Below are 20,914 nucleotides of genomic sequence, written 5' to 3' on the forward strand. Positions count from 1 at the left end.
AGTTACTTAGGAGGTTAAAAACAGGAGGATCCCAGTTCAAGGCCAGCTCAAACAAGACAGTTTACAAGACCCCTTCTTGAACAGTAGATGGTGCAGCAGCATACACCTGTTATTCTGTAGGAGACAGATTAGGAGCACTGAATTTCCCTATGCTAGCCCCAGGTAGAAAAGTCTATGAGAACCCATCTCAGTGGAAGAAGCACCTCTGTCATCCTAGCTACAGAAAAAAGAAGCTTAAAAATTAAGTGAATTGGCTAGGTGGTGGTTCACACCTGTAATTCGAGCTGCTCTGGAGGCTGAGAGCTGAGGATCATGGTTCAAAGCCAGCCCACACAGGAAAGTCCCTGAGACTCTTTAATTAACCACCAGAAAATGAATTGGTGCTGTTGCTCAAAGAGGTAGAGCACTAGCCTTGAGTAAAAAAGAGCTCATAGGGGCTGGGAAGGTAGCTCAGTGGTAGAGTGTTTGCCTTGCATGCGTGAGGCCCTGGATTAGATTCCTTGGAACTAGATAAGCAGAAAAAGTGCGAAGTGGCGCTGTGGCTCAAGTGGTAGAGCGCTAGCCTTGAGCTGAAGAGCTGAGGGACAGCGCCCAGGCCCAGAGTTCAGTCACCACTACCAAAAAAAAAAAAAAAAAAGAGCTCAGGGACAGTACCTAAGCCTTAGTTCAGTCCCACAACAACAAAAGAAATAGGTGAATTGCAGTCCAGGCCTTCGCCTGAGCAGGAAATGGATGTGGCAGAAGGGAGAGAGAGAGAGGAGGTAAGACTGAGTAGGATATATTGCAAATGAGTGGAAATTTAACAGTGAAATCCCTCCCTGTATAACTAATGTAAGCTGCAATGGTAGAGTGCTTGCCTAACAAGTGTAAGGCCCTGACTTCAAACCCCAGAACCACCAGGTAAAGAAAGCTATATAACAGAATTAACCATTAAACAGCTAAAACAGTGCTGAAGAAAATTATAGCACTATATATATATATATATAGTTAAACAGAAAAGTCCTAAGTCAATGATCTGAATCTGTATTAGAAAAATGATAGCATAGGCAAAGCCCTATCTCCAGCAACACCAAAAAGAAGCCTATGAAGGAAGAGAAGAAACAAAGTAGCAAGAATGTGAAAGGAAATAAAACGAATCAATGAAGCTTACTTTAAAAAGCAATACACAAAAATAATTGAAGAGCTCCTTCCTTGAAAAAAATAAAATAGGCAAACTACTAGCAAAACAATGAAAAGACAACTCATCAGTCCAAGAAATGAAACATGCTATCACTATAGACCTTGCAAATGAATGACACACAAATTTAAAACAAAATGGCCTGAACTCTTGAAAAACAAACTAAGGGGGGCTGGGAAGGTGGCTCAGTGGTAGAGCGCTTGTCTTGCATGCCTGAGGCCCTGGGTTCGATTCCTTAGCACCTCATAAGCAAAAAGAAAAAAGCTGGAAGTGGCGCTGTGGCTCAAGTGGTAGAGCGCTAGCCTTGAGCTGAAGAGCTGAGGGACAGTGCCAGGTCCAGAGTTCAGGCCCCACGACCGGACCCCCTCCCTCCCCAAAAAAAGAAAAACAAAGGTGAAATAAGTAAGTTGAATAGCACATGTTTACAGCCCAGAGGGGGGAACTCAGCATCAGCTGAGACGCTCCTATTCTAATCCCAGGGTCTCACTCCTTTTCAATAGACTCCATCAGAATTTAGACCTGCTGAATTAAGGTCCAGAAATAAATCCTGTACCTTACTCTCAGTTTTGTGGGTTTTTTTTATCAGGATGGGGGTGGGGGATCCTCTAAAATAAAGAGGCCTGTAGGCTTCACACTTAAGTCTTTCATACTTGGTGATTAACTGCACTCCGCCCTTTATTGTGAATACACTGATTGCTCCCAGAAATAGCCATCCAATATCACTGTCTTTATAAAACCTGATAGGATATCAAACCTGAAATACTTTCGTACTGACATTCCATTCTGCTGTCTCCACTCAGCACTAATGAAAGTTGAAATAATTACACTGATCTGTTGTCAGTGCCCAGACCTGGCCGGCAGTTCAGGAGTCCTCATTCCCAGCTGGCCAGCAGGTAATTCCACTTTTAAAATCTCACTTTAGAGTCTGCTTCCTCAAAGAGCTGAGGATTCAGCTCAGTGAAAGAACACTTGTCTGGAAAGTAAAAGGCCCTGGGTCCAGTCCTCAGCTCTAGAAAAAATAAAAAGTCATTTGACTATCTGCAAGGCGCCAGTGGCTCATGCCTGTAATCCTAGCTACTCAGGAGGTTAAGATCTGAGGAAAAGTCCCTGCAAGACTCTATCTCCAATTAACAACACAAGAACAAAAACAACCAGAAGTGGAGCTGTGGCTTAAAGGGGCTGAGCACTAGCTTTGAGCAAAAGAGCTCAGGGACAGCATCCAGCCCTGAGTTCAAGCCTCACAACCATCAACCAAAAATAATCTCCTTCCTCGGCACCCTTAGCACTGATGGTTGCCAGGATGGGTTCCTTGAGAAACATATTGAAATAGAAATTGGAGTAAAAGAAGTTGATTAGAAGTCAACTCAGCAAATGAAGAAGACAGGACAAGGCAGAAAGATGCTGAACTATGTGCTCTTACAGAGTTGTCCCCACACTGAGGAGGGAAAGCAGATCTCTGCTCTCCCATACTGACCAGGAGCAGCATGGTGAATGGTTTTCAGTGGAGGGTGGTACAGGAAGGGGCTCAGCTAACAGAACCAGAATTCCCAGCTGCCCTGGGGTTGATTGGCGGGGGAGGGAGGGAGGGTCACAGACAAATGTTCCAGTCCTGAAAGGCAACGTCTGAATGGACATCATGCCACCCACTCTAGATCCTTTTTCTTTCTTTTCTTTTTCTTTTTTGTCGGTCATGGGGCTAGAACTCTGCTTGGGTGCTGTCCCTCAGCTCTTCACTCAAGATGAGCACTCTACCTCTTGCACCACAGAACCACTTCCAGTTTTCTGGTGGTTTACTGGAGATGATTCTCATGGATTTTGCTGCCCAGGCTGGTTTTGAACCACGATCCTTAGATCTCAGCCTCCTGAGTAGCTAGGATTACGGGTGTGAGCCACGAGCACCCAGCCACTCTAGATCCTTTACACATAACATCATTTTATACGTTTCCCCAAGGACAGCTGCAGACAGCTCTCCCTTCCCAGCTGGCACAGCATCGCACGGGTTACTTCCCTGGTAAAAGCTCAAGCAGCTGAGGAGAATGAATCATACAGTAGTATACTCCAAACCTTTTATTATACATCAGGCCTGATGTTGGAATAACCCTTGAAAACAGGTGGAATATGCAGTAGCCGGCCGCTGGTGGCTCACACCTGTAATCCTAGCTACTCAGGAGGCTGAGATCTGTGGATCGAGGTTCAAAGCCAGCCCGGGCAGGAAAGTCTGTGAGACTCTTATCTCCCATTAATCACCAGAAAACTGGAAGTGGTGCAGTGGCTCAATGGTAGAGCACTCGCCTAGAGCTGAAGAGCTCAGGAACAGCCCGGGCCCAGAGTTCAAGTCCCACGACCGACAAAAACAAAAAACTTGTGTGTGTGTGTGTGTGTGTGTGTGTGTGTGTGTGTGTGTGTTTCATGTGCAATAAAGATAGGAAAAAAAATCCTCTTTTCTGGGAAGGGATGTGAAGGGTAAACAAAGGAGGAGGCTGCAATGCTTGATAAGAAATGTACTCATTATCTTGCCCATGTAATTGTAACCCCTTTGTACAGTATGTTCACAATAAAAAATAAAAATTAAAAAAAAATCCTCTTTTGCAGCCCAGAACTCATTGATCAGTATGAGTTTTGGTCTGTGTAAGAAGGAATACGATTCCTACAATAGTTTGAAGAGATGGAGGTATTGATATCCATTCAGGTTGGCTCTAAAAATAAAAGCATAGCTTAGGTTCCTGAGAATTAGTAAGTATTCCAGTTTTCTTGTAATAACATGAAGATGAAAATAAAACGAAGAATGGGCTCTGTGGTGAGCGGTGGCTGGCTCAAGTATAGCACCTAGCAAGAAGGCCCTGTATTCAAACAAAAAAAAAACTGTGAAAAAAGAATATGCTAGATTCTAGAACTTTCTACCCTAGCAATGTAGACATGTATGCCTACTTCCTATTCTCAGCCCTGTTTCCTCTTTACTTCCTCTGCTCCTTCCCATTCAGTCCTACAACAGGCACTCTCCGAGTGGTGGTACAGTGTCCACAAGAGGGCAGTAGAGGCCAGCCCAGCCAGACGGTGCCCTGCTTTTTATATGCTTTGGTTTCTCACCCTGAGAATGCACCAGACCTAGGTGACCTTCACTGCAAGTTCATGTAGAAGCTACTCTTCCAATTTTGGAGGGGAGATCTCTGACAGAGAAGGTTCTGTAGGTTAGTTGGTGGCAAAGCTGGAACCTGATTCGTTCTGGCTTTGCTCCTGCATAGCAGCTCCAACATGAGCAATAGTTCTAAAGCAGCTCTGAATTCTTTTAAGTCTAGAAGTAAAATAGGGGGCTGCAGATGTGCCATAAGTGGTAGAGTGCTTGCCTAGAAAGTGTGAGGCCTTGAGTTCAAACTCCAGTTTTGAAAAAAAAAAAAAAAGGTAAAAATATGAAATCTCTGCTGGGCATTGCTCCAAGAGGAGCAGGTGAAGTCTGGCAGAAGGGAAAGACAGAAAGTCCTGCTCTGAGTACTTGTCTACTTCTCTAAAACTGAATCCTACCCTGATAACACTATCAGGTGAGCAAAATACCCTCTTATTGGCCTATAATCCTAGCTACTCAGGAGACTGAGATCTGAGGATGGAGGTTCAAAACCAGCCCAGGCAGGAAAGTCTGTGAGACTTTGATTGCCAGTTAACCATCAGAAAACAGGAAGTGGCGCTGTGGCTCAAAGTGGTAGAGTGCTAGCCTTCAGCCAAAAAGCTCAGGGACAGTGCCCAGGCCCTGAGTTCAAGCCCTTTGAGTAACCAAAAAAAAGGAGATACCACTGGATGCTCAGCCATCCGCCATGACCCTTGACTCTGCTCTCCTTCCAGAGTTGTCCCTCCTGATCCTCCTTTTCAGCCATGTCTCCAGAGCCATAACCTGTGTGCATTCATTTCTGCATGTGCATTTCACAATCCCTACCCAGCCCACTGCACTGACTTCTGCCTTCTTCACCAAAACTATTCATGTAACTATCACCCATGACCGACTGCAAACTCCATGGAAGCCTTCCAGTCTAAAGTCATACCCGCTCCTGCATTTCTCCTGCCCACTTCTGTTTTAGTAAATAACCCCATCATTACTTGCCCACAGAATCTAGATTCCCTTGTAACTACTTCACATTTCAAATCACAAGTCCTGTGAATTACTCCTCCTAAAGATGTCTAGAATCTCTATCTCCTTGTTATTTATTTTTTATTTTTTGCCAGTCCTGGGACTTGAACTCAGGTCCTAGCCTCTGTCCCTGAGCCTCTCTGTCCTCAAGGTTAGCGCTCTCATCACTTGAGCCACAGCGCCACTCCTGGCTTTTTCTGTTTACTGGAGATAAGAGTCTCAGGGACTTTCCTGCCCAGGCTGGCTTTGAACCACGATCCTCAGATTTCAGCCTCCTGTGTAGCTAAGATTAGAGGCATAAGTCACTGATGCCCGACTCCATTTCCTACTTTTGTGCCACTGCATAGATCCAGATTTCATCCTGCAGTTCCCAATTTCACATCCATCTACCCATCCATCCAGTCATCCAGCAAATGTGTACTGAACAGCTATGCCAGATGCTGTTGTAGGTGCCAACCACGCGATGCTGAACATGCCTGACAAGGCCTGCCCTCCTTGGAGCTCACAAGATTTGGCCACAGACAGAGACAACCAAATAAATGAAATAATATCTGGGAATGCTACGAAGAAAATAGAACTGGATGATGTGATAGAAAACAGCTGGGGGGAAAAGCATACTTTAATATTTTTTAAATGTCTGGGGGAGGCTGGATCTCTAGGGGAGAACTCTCTGAGACTGAGACACGCAGCCATCTAGAACATGTTTCAGCTGCAGTACTCAATTTCCCAGCTTTCCTTAACAGGTGCTTGCACAGTTCTGTTCACGATGTCTGTGAAAGCCACTGGGGTGGAGGGCTGTGCTGGGTTCTTTTTCTAGAAAAGAAAGACAAGTATGCTGGCACAGTTCCTTCCTGGTCCTACGGCTCCTCCCCTAAGATAAAGGAGGAAAACATCAGAGATGCAGGCCCCAAACCAGCGCCAGCAGCTGCCCTCTTCAGACCTGCTGAGAGACAAAAGCAGCCCCTCTCGATGGGGTTTTCTCTTCCTCTCATCACACCACCCACTAGCCCTGGGGAAACCTGGGGGAAAGAACAGGAAGAGAGCTCAAAACCTCTGAAATGGGAACTACGTTGGCATATGTGAAGAACAGAAGACCAGTGAGTGCGGCTGGCACGTAGCGGGGAGGGAAGAAGTTCATGAGGCAGGAGGGACCTGGAATCTGAATTTTCAGTTCCTGGAGGACAGGAACTTCCTTCTTCCTTTTGTCCCTGTCTGGGTCTCTGTTGTGCCCAGGGTGGGCCACATGACCGTAGTTTGGCCCATGGGATGTAGGTAAGAAGGACTTCCAAGTAAATATTCTTCCATGATGAAAAGGGACAGTCAGCTGATACGGCTCTTTCTCCATCTCCTGCCCTGAAATGCCGAAATGACACCTGGGATTACCACCAAGAGGAGCACGTGAAGTCTGGCAGAAGGCAAAGACAGAAAAGGCCTGCTCTGGGTACTTGTCCACATCTCTGAAACTGAATCCTGCATCTTAACACTATCAGGTGAACAAAATAACCTCCTATTTGCTTATATCATTGTAAACTGGGTTCATGTTACTTGCAGTTAAATACATTCTCAGCTGACATCAGGCCAGAGGTAAGAGGAGGAGGAGCTAGTATTCACCCTCACATTTACTGCTTCTGGTCTTAAGCTCCAGGAATCACATCCCACATCAGAAAGTGCAAACTGTCATACATTCTCTTTCTTAATAATTCAAAATTTATCTGGCCCTGGTGGTTCACACTTGAAATCCTAGCTGAAAGCTGAGGATTTTAGTTCAAAGTCATCCCAGGCAGGAAAGTTCGTTTAAGACTCTCATTTTCAATTAACCACCAAAAAGCCAGAAGTAGAGCTGTAGCTCAAGTGGTAGAGTGCTAGCCTTGAGCAAAAAGAAAGGGCAGAGCCAGTGCCCAGGTCCTGAGTTCAAGTCCCAGGATCAGCACAAAAAAAGAAAAAAAATTAAATTTTTTCCTAGAACTTCCCACCCTCTAAATTCTTCTATCCATAGCTTATCAACTAAAAGCTGTGGGAGGCTGAAAAATCAGGAAATGTCATTGCCATTGCTAGATCAATAAGATATATTACATCAATATGATCTAGTAATAAGGCCTAGATCAAATAGGATCCACCACATGAGGCTGAGCTCTATACTGCCCTCAACAAGTCTGAAGTTCTGTGAGGAAGATGAGCAGCTAGGAGTTCTGTGCCCGGTAGAATGGGAGAAAGTGGGGGTATTTCCACCCCAGATCTGTCTGGAAGCCCCTTCCTGCCCATCAGATGCCAGTTTCTCTGAGATTGCCATCACTCCCCACCCAAACCCGGCACTCATCTTCCCTCTATATTACACACCTGCTCCCATTTCAGGTATCGAATTGTATTACAGCAGTTGATGTATGCATTCATTACGCATGCATTCATTCTCTCTCCCCAGATGTTTACTGAACACTGGCTCTTTACCAGATACTGCTAAGTGCCAGGAATTAAGCAGTGATCAAGTGAGATCTTTAGGTTTGAACCCTGCCCTGATGAAGTTTTCAGTCTAATAAAGCAGACAAGGTTATGGAAAGGAAGAAGCTCATCTCCCAGCCCATATACAACCCTACTCCTACAACCTAGGCCAGCAGCTCACACCAAGAAGCACTAGGAACATTAAATCCATTCTTTTCTCAAGAAGGCTTCAAAGTACATTATTTCAGGGCTCGTGCTGGTGGTTTATGCCTGTAATCCTAGATCCTTGAATCTCAGCCTCCTGAGTACAGGAGCTGGGGCAGAAAGTCCATGAGCTTCTTACCTCCAATGAACTTCCAAAAGTTGAGCTGTGGCTCAAGCCTTGAACAAAAAAGCTCAGGAATAGAGCGCTCAGGATCTGAGTTCAAGCTCAGGACCAGCACGCACACACACACACAAAGTTACATTAAGAGAAATGCTAGATTTCCACCATTGTGTCATACATTCAAACTTGAACCCTGCCCCCGCTGCTGCAGGTCTATTTTCCCAGGAAAGGATATACAAGTGTGGTAACGTAACCCTTTACTCACATCCCGGGTTCTTAGTGGCTGTTCAGGATGCTTTTTTTATTTTCGTTTTTCTCATTTTTTTTTTGAGACATCTATACAGGTTGGCCTCGAACTCACAGTCTTCCTTCCTCTACCTCCCAAGTACTGGGATTACAGGATGTGTGGGGGGGTTTTTGCTAAAGGTTTTGCTTGGATTTTTCTAAACCACGATATCTCATTCTCAGTGCTCAGAGCTGCCAAAGTGCAATTCTGAAAGCAGTTAAAATAACTTTTCCGGCTCCTATTCCATAGTTTATTGTTTTAACAGTAGTTTTAATAGTTCTTTAAGTGCCCTGTTTTGGTGCCCTCTCCACTACCGCAGGTGATGGCAGCTGGGAACAAGGCAGGCAGAGACAAGGGAAATCAAAATAATACAACCTCTGCTTTGGTCTGTGCTCCTGTTGCCATAGTGATGTTGACAAGGAACACACAGGTGAGAGGCGCTTTTTATATTGTGGAGGCCAGAGAGGCAGATACATACCACAAGCCTTGTAGGGCTGAAAAGGACTTCAGGAGGCCATCTGGTCCATTCTTCTGCCTCTCAGTTAAAAATCAAATGGATGGACAGCTTGTACCTAAAAATCCTCAAGAACAAAGTCTACCCCCCTTTTAAAGTCTCCTGCCAAGCTCCTCTTTCACAATATTCAGACCCCAGGGGGTGCGCAACGTCTTGCCTCAATCTCTTGTGGTGGCCTCCGGCCTCCTCCTCTCACTACACTGCTTCCATAGAAATCAGCTGATCGTTGCTTGCGCTCTATCTATCTAGTTGCCCGGGCACTGACATGCTGAAATGTGGACTTTCAGCTCCTGCCCCACTTGACCAGCCGTGGCCCCAGCTCAGGCCTAGACCCTGGGAGGGAGGGAGCAGCTGGAATGGGAATAGCCCACCACGGCTGAGAACCAGAACCATGGGCCTCTCCCTCCCCCAGTGAAACACAGCTGAGAGCAGAAAGGTCTAGTTTTAATGAGATTTTAAAAGCCTTTGAGACAGCAGACAGCCCAAGGCAGGTTGAAAACCCACAGCAACAGCAACAGGGCTCTCGGGCTGTCAGGTGACCCTGCAAAACAGAAATGGGTCTGCTAAGTCAGGAGTGTGTCCTTTTCCTACCTCACACCCGAAAAGTGAAAGAAAAAAAAAATCCCAAGTTTCACAACAGTTTCAGTAGTCATCCTGCTTGAAAAACAGCTGTGGTGACCTTCATGACACAACCTGGGCTTGGTTTTTGTTGTTGTTTGTTGTTTTCTTGTCCTGGTACTATGGCTTGAGGACTTGGGCTCTGTTTCTTAGCTTTTACATTCAAGGCTGGCACGCTTAAGCCAGAGTTCTACTTAGGGCTTTTTGCTGGTTAGCTGAAGAGTCTTATGAACCTTTCTGCTCAGTATGGCTTTGAACCTCAATTCTCAGCTTTTCAAGCCTCCTGAGAAGCTAAGATTACAGATGTGAGCCACTGGCACCTGACAGCACAGCCTGGTTTAAAGATGGAGTAGAACCGGGCACCGGTGGCTCACGCCTGGATGCCTAGCTACTCAGAAGGCTGAGATCTGAGAACTGCAGTTCAAAGCCAGCCTGGGCAGGGAAGTCTGTGAGACTTGTCTCCAATTAACCACCAGAAAATCAGAAGTGGCGCTGTGGCTCAAGTGGTAGAGCGCTCACCTTGAGCTGAAGAGCACCCAGGCCCCATGACCAACACACACACACACACACACACACACGTAGAAAGCACCCAATCCAATATGCACAGAAAGTAAGTGCTCCATTCCCAGCCCGGGGTGGTAGGGAAGGTCTCCTGCAGTAGTAGACTTGGTGCTAAGGACCCCTCCCCATCTCTTTGCTGCTTTCTCCCCGTTTCTTTCCACTCTCTTCCCTCTAACTGGTTCACTAGGTGGAAGGCTAGGCCAACGTAAGGCATCTCACAGTGCCTAATTCCCCGAAACCGTGGCAGGGAGACAGCCCACGGGCGCTGAGGTCTCCAGCTCCTCTCGGCCTTTCCCTGCTTGCTCTCCTCCTCGTACCCTAGACCAAAATGCAGAATGAAGCCGCCTCCCCAGCTAAGTGAGGCTAGCACCCACCAGAGGCTCGTTCTGGCTGGTCTCTCCCAACAGCTGAGCGTCAGGATTTTGCTAATTAAGTTGCTTTCTTGTCTTTAATTAGCTGCGTGTGAATCTTGTTGGGAAGTCTTGGATCCGTGAAATAGTCTGGGATAAAAATCAAAAAAAAAAAAAGAAGAAGAAGAAGAAGAAATCATTTATACTAAAGTGGAAAAGACTGGAGGGACACAGCTTACTTTGAGGATGGCTTGGTCCTAGCCAGGCTGCTGGAGGGACCCCTGCTGTACAGTGTCTGTGAGCAAGCAAGCCCTCATGGGAAGTCCCTAGGCCACTGTCCTTGCTTGAGGGGTCCAATCCCCAGGGAGGGTGGACCTATGCCCACAGCCATTTGCTCCTTGTCTGCTGACACACAGGGCGGCCTCAGAAGGCTCAGAGAGTCTCTCAGTTTTCTGCTCCGGGCCCATCTTGAGGCGCAAAGAAATGCCAAGTGTTATTCTCGTATTCACTGGGCTTGCCAGCGCTTGTCTCTGAGAACACCCTCTCTGAGGAGAGCCAGACTCCGCAGGATGACGACAGAAGAGGGCTTTCTACCCCGGCAGCATGTGAGTCACAGGCTGCATCTGCTGTGTAGCAAAGACGTACTTCGATTTCGTTCCCAAACACTGGAGAACGCGCGACCTGCTTGCAGGGTTAACTGCTCAAGAAATGGCCCAGCTCCATTCCAGTCCTGCTAAATACCACTGACCTTAAGCCACCTCAGGGCAACCAAGTCCATTAGAGTCACCTGGGGGCCCCGCCCCCCAGACTCATTAAATGAAAATATCTCTAGGGGTGGGGCCTGAGCATGGGCGTGTTGTAAAAGCTCCCCAGGTAATTCTAATATGCAGCCAGGGTCAGGAACCCCTGTGAGATCCCCAGGGAAAAGGGATGCGCCTGTCTTCCGTTGGGAATTTCAAAATTCTTAACAATCCTCACCAAGCGAAAGTTCTGTCTCCTTTCTTATCTGGCCTCATTTTGAGGAAATGACAGCAGAGCAATGAAGCCTTCTGAAAATAGCCCCCAGGGGGGACAGCTGTCAAAAGAGAAGGCCCCCCAGACTCCACAGGGCGGGTAGCCTGTCCAAGTCTCCATTCCCCATCTTACTCACCTGCAGCAAATTCTAGGATGTTGCCAGGTCTTTGCAGAAACATCTGTCTGCAAGAAAATAGTAAGAGAAAAGGTAGCAGGTAAGTCAAGCTTTGAGGCAGTCTGTGGCTACCGCTTGGATAGTTGGAAACTGCTCCACCTGCGACCTGAGACCTCATCCTGAAAGCCAGCAATCCAGGGCATCTCAGACAAATGATGTTTCTTCAACCCATGCTCTCAGGTGCAAAACACCCAAGTAGAAATAAACCTAGGCCACTGATTATTTCATTAAAAAAAAGCTATGCTGGCCAGGCACTGGTAGTTCATGCCTGTAATCCTAGTTGCCCAGGAGGCTGAGGATTGTGGTTGGAAGGCAGCTAAGGCAGGAAAGTCTGAGACTCTTATCTCCAATTAACTACTAAAAAAAAAAAGCCAGAAGTGGGCTTTTGGTTCAAAGTGGTAGAATGCTAACCTTGAGAGAAAAAGCTCAGGGCATGGAGTTCAAGCCCCACAGCTGGCAAAATAAAAAAGAAGGGGGGAAAATAAGCTATTTTGTAGCCAGGTGGGGCTTGTCATTCATTCAAACGTTTTCACAGAACCCAAATCAAGCCAAGAGCACAAGGCAATCATGAAGAGCCTCTGCCCATTCTTCAAAGGTTAAATATGCAACTCACAACATGCTGAGAAAGTTTAACTGTAAATTCTCACAAGGCAGGGGACAGAGAGCCAACAAACAAGGCTGAGAAGATGGACTTCAGGTGGCGATTAGCCCTGGGTACAGCAAGCAGACACAATGATCAACACCTGAAGCCCCAATCTCACTCGGCTCACGGAAAATGTCTTAGAACCTATCAAGTTTTATGTTTCACAAAATATGTTCACTAATGTTATCTTGTTTTATAGCATCCTTGTAAAATGACAATTAGTATGTCCCTGGTTTACATATGAAGAAACCAAACTTTCAAAGGTTAATCAGTTACCCCAGTTCATAAAGACAACAAATAAAGAGAGGGCCCTGGTCTGTAACTCCAAGGTTAGTGCTTGCTACATATGTTGCTGGTCCACCAGCCCCACTTCACTCTTAGCCAGAGGCTCTGTGCCCAGGAAGCCCCAAGCTTCAATACCAGAGCTTTACATTTGCTTCCCAAGCAGGGTACAGGTAGCTACTCAAAGAGATTGAGACCTGGAGGATTGCAGTTAGAAATCAGCCTGGGCAAAAAAATTTTGAAAAGACTCCATCTCCAATGAATCAGCAAAATGTCAGACTAGAGGTATGGCTCAAGTGGTAGAGCACCAGCTGTGAGCAGGAGAAGCAGAGCCTCATTACAGGCAAATGAATAGTTTGCTTCCCTTCTCCTTCATTTCAATTTGATTAAGTACAAATTATGTGTAAATTAACTGCACAAAACATGAGGGGTTGGTCTGTTTCCTAAAATGCAATCTGACAGTAGCTTAAATAAATTACAGGCAAGTGAAAGAGACCAAGTAAGTTCCCCAAAACTTCCCTCTGCAACTGGCCCTGAGACATTGACAGCACACATTAGATTTCTTTGGCAGGAGAGGGCTGAAGGACAAGAACATTCTAGATTCTGGAAAACAGCAAGAACCAAGGCCCAGAAATGGAAGAATATAGTCTACAGACTAAGACTTCCTTGAGATTAGCAACTAGGGATCCCCAGGATCACCTTTGATTGCCAGAGCCCAGAAGAACACTCAAAAGGTATCTGTGCTTCTACTCCATGAACTCAGAATGAGCACCAGAGCTCAGACTGGCTAGAGTCAGGGCAGGTTCAGGGAGCATGAAAAGTAAGGAAAAAGACAACGGGAGGCTGGAGGTGGAGTTTGGAGGTAGAGTGTGGACTTTGCACACAGAGTCCTTGGCTTTAATCCCCAATAATGCAAAAATGAAAGACAATGGCTATAGATACACAGCATGTGGTATAGTCATACAAATACAGAAGTGAGGATCGACTATTAAGGAAGGCACCAAAGAGTACATATTATAAAACGTCCATTTCTCTAAAATGCAAAATGAATCTGTGCTATTAGCAATCTCAACAGTGGCATCAGGCATGATGGTTCACACCTGTAATCCGCGCACTGAAGCTGCGGCAGGAAGATTGAGAGTTTGACATCCACCTGGGCTACATGATGAGACTCTCTGAAACAAACAAAAAAGGGGTCACAAAGGGGGCGCTGGTGGCTCCCACCTGTAGCTATAGCTACTTAAAAGGCTGGGACCTGAGGATCATGGTTTAAAACCACCACCTGTAGGAAAGTTCACAAGTTTCTTTTCTTTTCTTTTTTTTTGTTGGTCATGGGGCTTGAACTCTGGGCCTGGGCGCTGTCCCTCAGCTCTTCAGCTCAAGGCGAGCGCTCTACCGCTTCAGCTGCAGCGCCACCTCTGGTTTTCTGGTGGTTTATTGGAGACAAGAGTCTCACGGTCTTTCCTGCCCGGGCTGGCTTTGAGCCATGATCCTCAGATCTCAGCCTCCTGAGTAGCTAGGATTACAGGCGTGGAGCCACTAGTGCCTGGCACAAGACTCTTCTTATCTCCAACTGACCACCAAAAAGTCAGAAGTGGAGCTATGGCTCAAGAGTGCTAGCCTTGAGTAAAAAATGCTTAGGGACTGTGCCCTGGCCCTGAGTTCAAGCCCCAGGACCAGCACGCACGCTGATCAGAATGGGTCTGGGGTAAGATCTAATTTCTTCATCTGGATGCTAGAGCCACAAGCACAGGAAAGTCCATCCAGCTTAGAATCTGTCGCTTCTCTGTATATTTCAAAGGCAATTTTTGTAACAAGAAAAAAAGATATAGAACTACTGACGATTTTTTTTTTCAGCCAAGTAATTATATGGCTGCTGCCATGATTTAGTATTTACATAATTGGGTATTTACAAAAAAAACAACTAACAAAGTCTTTCTATAATTTCACATGTCCAGACCCAAACCCAAGATTTCTGGGTGGCTAAAATAAGTTTGATCCCTATTCTTTTAATTTCTCAGGTCCAAAGTTGAAGGTATGAAGAGTTGTATGCATAGTATTTCTGTGACAGATCAAAGGGCCATGGCTGAATGGCCATAAGTCTCTAGGATCAAAACTCAAGAAGAAAATTCACTTTTCATTAAAAATGGTACAAAACTTCTCAAGGAGTCCACAGCAGAGACCCGCAGGACAGACACAGGCATGCTGCCCAGAGCCCTGCTCCGTCTGCTTCTCTTCACAGGAAGGACTGGTCAAGTAGCCAGTCCAATGCTACGCTGATTCTGGCTCATTCTAGTAGCACTCAAAACAAATAATAATAGCACCAAACAAGCAAGCAAAGTAACTCCTCATACTTCAAACATTAGCCCTCGCCATCCCAGAGAAATGCCCAGGGGGGGCAGAATTCCATTTAGGAGAGCTGCAGGGACAGCAAAAAGAAAAGCCTGGCCTGCCTCATCTTGGAGATGGGGGTAGTAAGGAAGGGTAGGGAGGCACCAGCGGCTAGGCCCCTTATATCCAGCCTCCTCTAGGAAATGTTGTCCTCTAGGACAACAGAGAAACAGAACAGGGCCACAGGGACACAGGATTCAGACATGGCCTCTTCTTTTTTTTTGGGTCCGGTCATGGGGCCTGAACTCTGGGCCTGGGCGCTGTCCCTCAGCTCTTCAGCTCAAGGCTAGCGCTCTACCACTTGAGCCACAGCACCACTTCCGGCTTTTTTTTTTTTTATGTGGTGCTGAGGAATCGAGCCCAGGGCCTCATGCATGCAAGCCAAGCGCTCTACCACTGAGCCACCTTCCCAGCCCTCTTCCCTTTAGAAGAAAAGGTACAAAAGTAATGACTTGACCCCCTCGTGTGACACTATCAGATGACTCCTAAAACTTTTTTTTTTTTTTTTAATGTCGTGGGGCTTGAACTCTGGGCCTGGGCACTGTCCCTCAGCTCTTTAGGTCACGGCTAGCACTCTACCACTTGAGCCACAGAGCCACTTTCATTCAGTTTTCTGGTGGTTACTTGGAGATAAGAGTCTCACAGACTTTCCTGCCCTAGCTGGCTTTGAACCACCATCCTCAGATCTCAGCCTCCTGAGTAGCTAGGATTACAGTCATGAGCCACCAGCGCCCAGCTTACTCCTAAAACTTTTTTTTTTTTTGTCGGTCGTGGGGCTTGAACTCTGGGCCTGGGCGCTGTCCCTCAGCTCTTCAACTCAAGGCGAGCGCTCTACCACTTGAGCTACAGCGCCACTTCCACTCCTAAAACTTTTACCCAAGCCTTATTCTTAGTACTAAGGAACCCAGCTTCACAGAGGAACTAGATACGGTTTTGTTTTGTTTTGTTTTTTTCTGACGTCTCCCCATCAGTTCTATAAGCCTCATGCACCTAAGAGAAAAATTCCAAAACATAAAATCTGAGGCTCGAACCCAGATCCTCATGCATGCTAGACAAGTACTTTGCCACTTGGGTCTCCGCTGGATCTGCACAACATGGTAGAAAGAACCAGGATTTGAATCATAGGTCAGTAACTTGAAAAAGATACTTCATATCTCTTTTTTTTTTTTGGTTGGTCGTGGGGCTTGAACTCTGGGCTTGGGCGCTGTCCTTGTGCTCTTCAGCTCAAGGCAAACACTCTACCGCTTGAGCCATACCACCACTTCCGGTTTTCTAGTGTTTTATTGGAGATAAGAGTCTCATGGATTTTCCTGCCCGGGCTGGCTTTGAACCACGATCTTCTGATCTCAGCCTCCTGAGTAGCTAGGGTTATAGGCGTGAGCCACCGGCACCCGGTACTTCATATCTCTTGAGTTTAATGTGTTTCACCTGTAAAATGGAAATGATAATTACCTTTTTAAAAATCTTTCATAGAGTTTCTGGGAAAACCAACAACAACAAAAATGTTATCAAGACATCCCACACTGCATGGGCACTGGGACACACACATGGCTTCACCAGCTTGAAGCTTTGGACCAGTAACAGAAGCAGAAGATTGACAACACAATTACAATACACTGTGATGACTGCTGATGTAGGGAAACAAAGCAAAGCCTGGAAATGGAAGGCATTATTATTATTTAAGCCTTCCCTTGCTGACTTGTGTATAACCAAACAGTATGAGCAAGCTCTGTGGTTTGCACCCATTGTTGCGCCATGATTTATTTTTCCTTCAGTTCTTTTGTCTGATGGCCCTTTAGATTTTTTTCATTCAAGCCAAGTAGGAAGTTGAAATGTGGTGTGGGGGAAGGAAAGAAGGTACTCCAGGAGACACTGGAATGGCCTCTCTGTCTCTCTCTGTCTCTCTGTCTCTGTCTCTCTCTCTCTCTCTCTCTCTCTTTCCCGGCTTAAGAAATGGCCTGTGGGTTGGGCTGGGAAGGTGGCTCAATGGTACAGCACTTGCCTTGCATGCCTGAGGCCCTGGGTTCGATTCCTTAGCACCACATAAGCAAAAAGAAGCCGAAGTGGCGCTATGGCTCAAGTGGTAGAGCACTTGCCTTGAGCTGAAGAGCTGAGGGACAGTGCCCGGTTGAATTCAAACCCCACAACTGACAAGAAAGAGAGAGAGAGAGAGAAAGAAAGAAAGAAAGAAAGAAAGAAAGAAAGAAAGAAAGAAAGAAAGAAAGAAAGAAAGAAAGAAAGAAAGAAAGAAGGAAGGAAGGAAGGAAGGAAAGAAAGAAAGAAAAGAAAGAAAGAAAAGAAAGGAAGAAGGAAGGAAGAGAGAGAGAGATAAAGGCAGGCAGGCAGGCAGGCAAGCCAGGTGCCGGTGGCTCACGCCTGTAATCCTAGCTACTCAGGGGACTGAGATCTGAGGATCACAGTTCAAAGCCAGCCCAGGCAACAAAGTCCATGAGACTCTTATCTCCAATAACCTACTCAGAAAAAGCCAAAAGTGACACTGTGGCTCAAGTGGTAGAGTGTCAGCCTTGATTACAAAGAGACTCAGGGACAGTGCCCAGGCCTAAGTTCAAGCCTCAGGACCAAGAAAAAAAAAAGGGGGGGGGGGTGGGGGGAGACAGAGAGAGAGCATCCAATCCTTGAGTTTTCTACAATGCTCTCAGTAGGGAAGAGCCAGACATGTGATTTTTTTCTTAAATTTCTACTAAGGATCTTGAGCTCCTCTGGCTGAGAGCAGTATTCTGTATCTATTGGCTAGTTGGGTTTCCCAAGGTCAAATTCCCTTTTCCATTCCCTCTTCCAAGTGTCATATGGTACACATTTCTTTTCACAGTTAAAGTAAATGAGCATTAATATTTTAACTGTATTATTAACTGAATTTAGAGATAACTGAAGGAAATCTTTCAGGTATACTGAAAATCCTCAGTTGAACTATGATCCTCAGATCTCAGCCTCCTGAGTACCTAGGATTACAGGCTTAGGCCACAGGCATCCAGCTTAAGAATTTTAGAGATAAAATAAAGTTAGACAAACTCTCTTGTAAGAAAAAGTTCGTCTTAGGGTATTTTCGAACTTTTAAGAAGGTAGAAGCAATAGGGAATGTATGAAGAAAGGGACACTCCTATTCATCGATCTATAGCAAGACCCAGGAAGTTTTCCACTAGTTGCACAAGGTCAGTCTGGAAAGTTACCTACCTGAAGAAGCCATTTAGGAGCAACTCCACTTCTTTATGGGTCCTTAGGTACTTTTCATTTGCAATCCGAGTCTGGATCTGGAGCAAGAGCCAAGAGTCACCCACCGCTCCACGAAGGGACAGACCCAGTTCAACCCCAGAGGTGTGAAAGGCCGGGGAAACAACCTCCTCGGGTAACTTCGATCTTTCCCCAGGGTGCTTGTAAACGGAAGCCGCCCAAGTCCCGTGTGTGTACAGATTCGCCATCTTCCGGCTGCTTCCTGTTAGGGCTTAGGGAACTTATTATTAAGGCCATTAAAACCTTGTTTGTATCTGAACAGATGAATCTGGCACTCATTTCTCCCCATTTCTCCAGAAGGAACCCTACTTTAAATCTTGCCTTTTGAAGCGCCCGTTGGGCTCTGTTCAGGACCCCAGAAACCCCAAAGATCCTCTCCGGGACCCCTTCACCAGGGGTGGGCTCCTGCTCCCCTCCCCTCGGGGGCCCTTCGCTCCGTCGGGGGCGGGGCGGGGCGGGGGGGGGTCCCGCCCTGGGGAGCTGCACTTTTCACTGACGGAGGAAGGCCTGAAGGCTCGGACCACGCACCTTGATTTTCCGAAGCTCCTCGATCTGCTCCGGGCTCAGGGCCCCAGGGTCCGGCCCCAGCAGGCCGCCCTCCAGCCCATCCATCTTGCTTCGGTCGTCAAGGCGACAGGCGCGCGAGCTGGGCGGGCCCCGCCCCCTGCCCCGGGCCCCGCCCCTGGCCCGCCCCGGCCCGCCCCAAGCCCCGCCCTCCCCAGAGAAAGGAGAGAAACGTGTCCTGGGAAGGGAGCGGGAGCTGCAGCTAGAGCTAACTTGAGGGGCGAAGACGTGGTATCGCGCCGGGGCAGGCGTCTCCAAACGATCTTCATTCCTGGATTTGAAGACTTACTTTTTTTTTTTTTAAACTAACTTAATTGTAGGTGAAATGAACCTTTCTCCTTGACTCAAATACTATTAAATCGGATAGAAAAAGATCTCTAAGGGAGGCTCTCCCAAAGTCCAGTTCCTAACAGGCCCAAGTTGGAGGAAGTCTGGTCCTAGTGGAAGAGAAAGGGAAAGGGAAGCACAGAAATGGTGGGAAAAGCGTGAACTAATTCAGGGATGATACTCACTAGAGACTCTGTTGAAATGAACTGTGCAACTTGGGAGGAGGAGGGGAGTCAGGAGGGAAAAAACCTGGGAGAAAATGAGGTTGGGTAACACTGCTCAAAAAGAAATTGGGAATGTGGCTGAGTGGTAGAGTGCTTGCCCAGCATGCATGAAGCCCTGGGTTCAATTCCTCAGCACCACGTACACAGAAAAAGCCCAGAAGGGCGCTGTGGCTCAAGTGGTAGAGTGCTAGCCTTGAGCAAAAAGCAGCCCGGGGACAGTGCTCAGGCCCTGAGTTCAAACCCCAAGACTGGCCAAAAGAAAAAAAGAAAGATATGTACTCAATACCTGACTTATATAACTGTAGCCACTCTGTACATCACCTTTAAATAAAAATTAAAATAAACCTAAAAAAAAGAAAAGAAAGGAACCCAAGCTTGTTCCCTAGCCACTGGCCAGAAGCCATCCCTTCCATCTGTCCTGTACACACTTGACATTGAAGTCTGGGATTCTTAACAAGCAGGAAAGTACCCCCAGAGCATGGGGTGAGCCGCGATCTGCAAAGGAAAGAACATTCTTGGACTCTGGATGCCGGAAAGGACCCGTGGGACATTTTGGCAGAATTTCCCCTCTTGGACTGACTTATGTAGATGAATTTTCTTTTCACACTGGGTTCCTCATAAATTCTAAATGATTTCTCCCACTCCCGATTGAATAAGGGAGGAGAAATGGAATTGGTCTTCGAGATTTGTTCTTGTAGTATCTGATTAAGAAGGGTAAGTGAAACATAAAGCCACAGAGCTGAAAATAGCTGCCTGGAAAGGGCAGGAGCCTGTCTGTAAACACACACACACACACACAGCTTCCACACCCACAGATGATGATGCCCAGCAGAGGCTTTCTGAGAGGCTGGAGACAAAAACCCTGCAGGAGGGGCTGTCTTTTCAGACTGGTGAACAACTGCTCCAGAAAGCAAGGGAATAGTGTGAGACATAAGCTCGTCCTCAGGCCGCAGAGGGATTCTTAGTGGGCTGCCCCTAACATTTCCCAGCAAAGACAGAAGAGCCACAGAAATGTTGGGAGAGGGCTTTAAACCTCGTCTCAGAAACCTCATCAGGGTTAGTGATCATTTTGATTGGTAGTCCATTTTTTTAGGGGCGAAAGTTAATACAGTAAGAGGGAGATAAGCTACCATCTGTCCAAAGTGCAATGTTTTCCAACAGGAACAGAGGTTAACCAGAGGTGATCGTTCCTATTGGCCAAGACCCGTGTCTTGTCACCCTCCCCCAGAGCTTCACTAGCCAGGATGATCCCAAGCCACCTATTGCTCATTGTTTTGTGGTTTGGTTTTGTCGTTGTTGTGTAGTTTCTTTCTTCTGGTACCAACATTTGAACTCAGCCTTGCACTTTCTCAGCTGGCCCCTTCACCACTGGAGCTACACTTTTAGCTCAGCGTTTTGCTAATTATTTTTTTTGGGGGGGGTCCGGTCGTGGGGCCTGAACTCTGGGCCTGGGCGCTGTCCCTCAGCTCTTCAGCTCAAGGCTAGCGCTCTACCACTTGAGCCACAGTGTCACTTCTGGCTTTTTTCTTTTTGCTTATGTGGTGCTGAGGAATTGGACCCAGGGCCTCAGGCATGCAAGGCAAGCGCTCTACCACTGAGCCACCTTCCCAGCCCCTTGCTAATTATTTTGTGGATGGGAATCTCAAGGACTTTTCTGCCTG

The 20,914-nt window shown here is 46.7% G+C and overlaps 1 protein-coding gene and 1 pseudogene across 1 annotated transcript; one reads left to right on the forward strand and one right to left on the reverse strand.

Annotated features, from left to right (window-relative positions):
* The first annotated feature begins 3,700 nt into the window (after positions 1-3,700).
* On the forward strand, positions 3,701-3,820 carry LOC122109790 (annotated as a pseudogene).
* A 5,529-nt stretch (positions 3,821-9,349) lies between these two features.
* Positions 9,350-18,782, reverse strand: Riiad1 (regulatory subunit of type II PKA R-subunit domain containing 1). The gene is made up of 5 exons (XM_042682068.1): positions 18,667-18,782; positions 18,082-18,158; positions 11,535-11,581; positions 10,408-10,534; positions 9,350-9,396 (listed from the first exon to the last, which is right to left on the reverse strand). The coding sequence occupies exons 1-4, from the start codon at positions 18,748-18,750 to the stop codon at positions 10,464-10,466; spliced, it is 279 nt and encodes a 92-aa protein (XP_042538002.1). The 5' UTR covers positions 18,751-18,782; the 3' UTR covers positions 9,350-9,396; positions 10,408-10,463.
* Positions 18,783-20,914: the final 2,132 nt, after the last annotated feature.

The sequence above is a fragment of the Dipodomys spectabilis genome, unplaced genomic scaffold (assembly GCF_019054845.1).
Source record: "Dipodomys spectabilis isolate Male_0828 unplaced genomic scaffold, ASM1905484v1 ptg000069l, whole genome shotgun sequence".
Taxonomy (NCBI): domain Eukaryota; kingdom Metazoa; phylum Chordata; class Mammalia; order Rodentia; family Heteromyidae; genus Dipodomys; species Dipodomys spectabilis.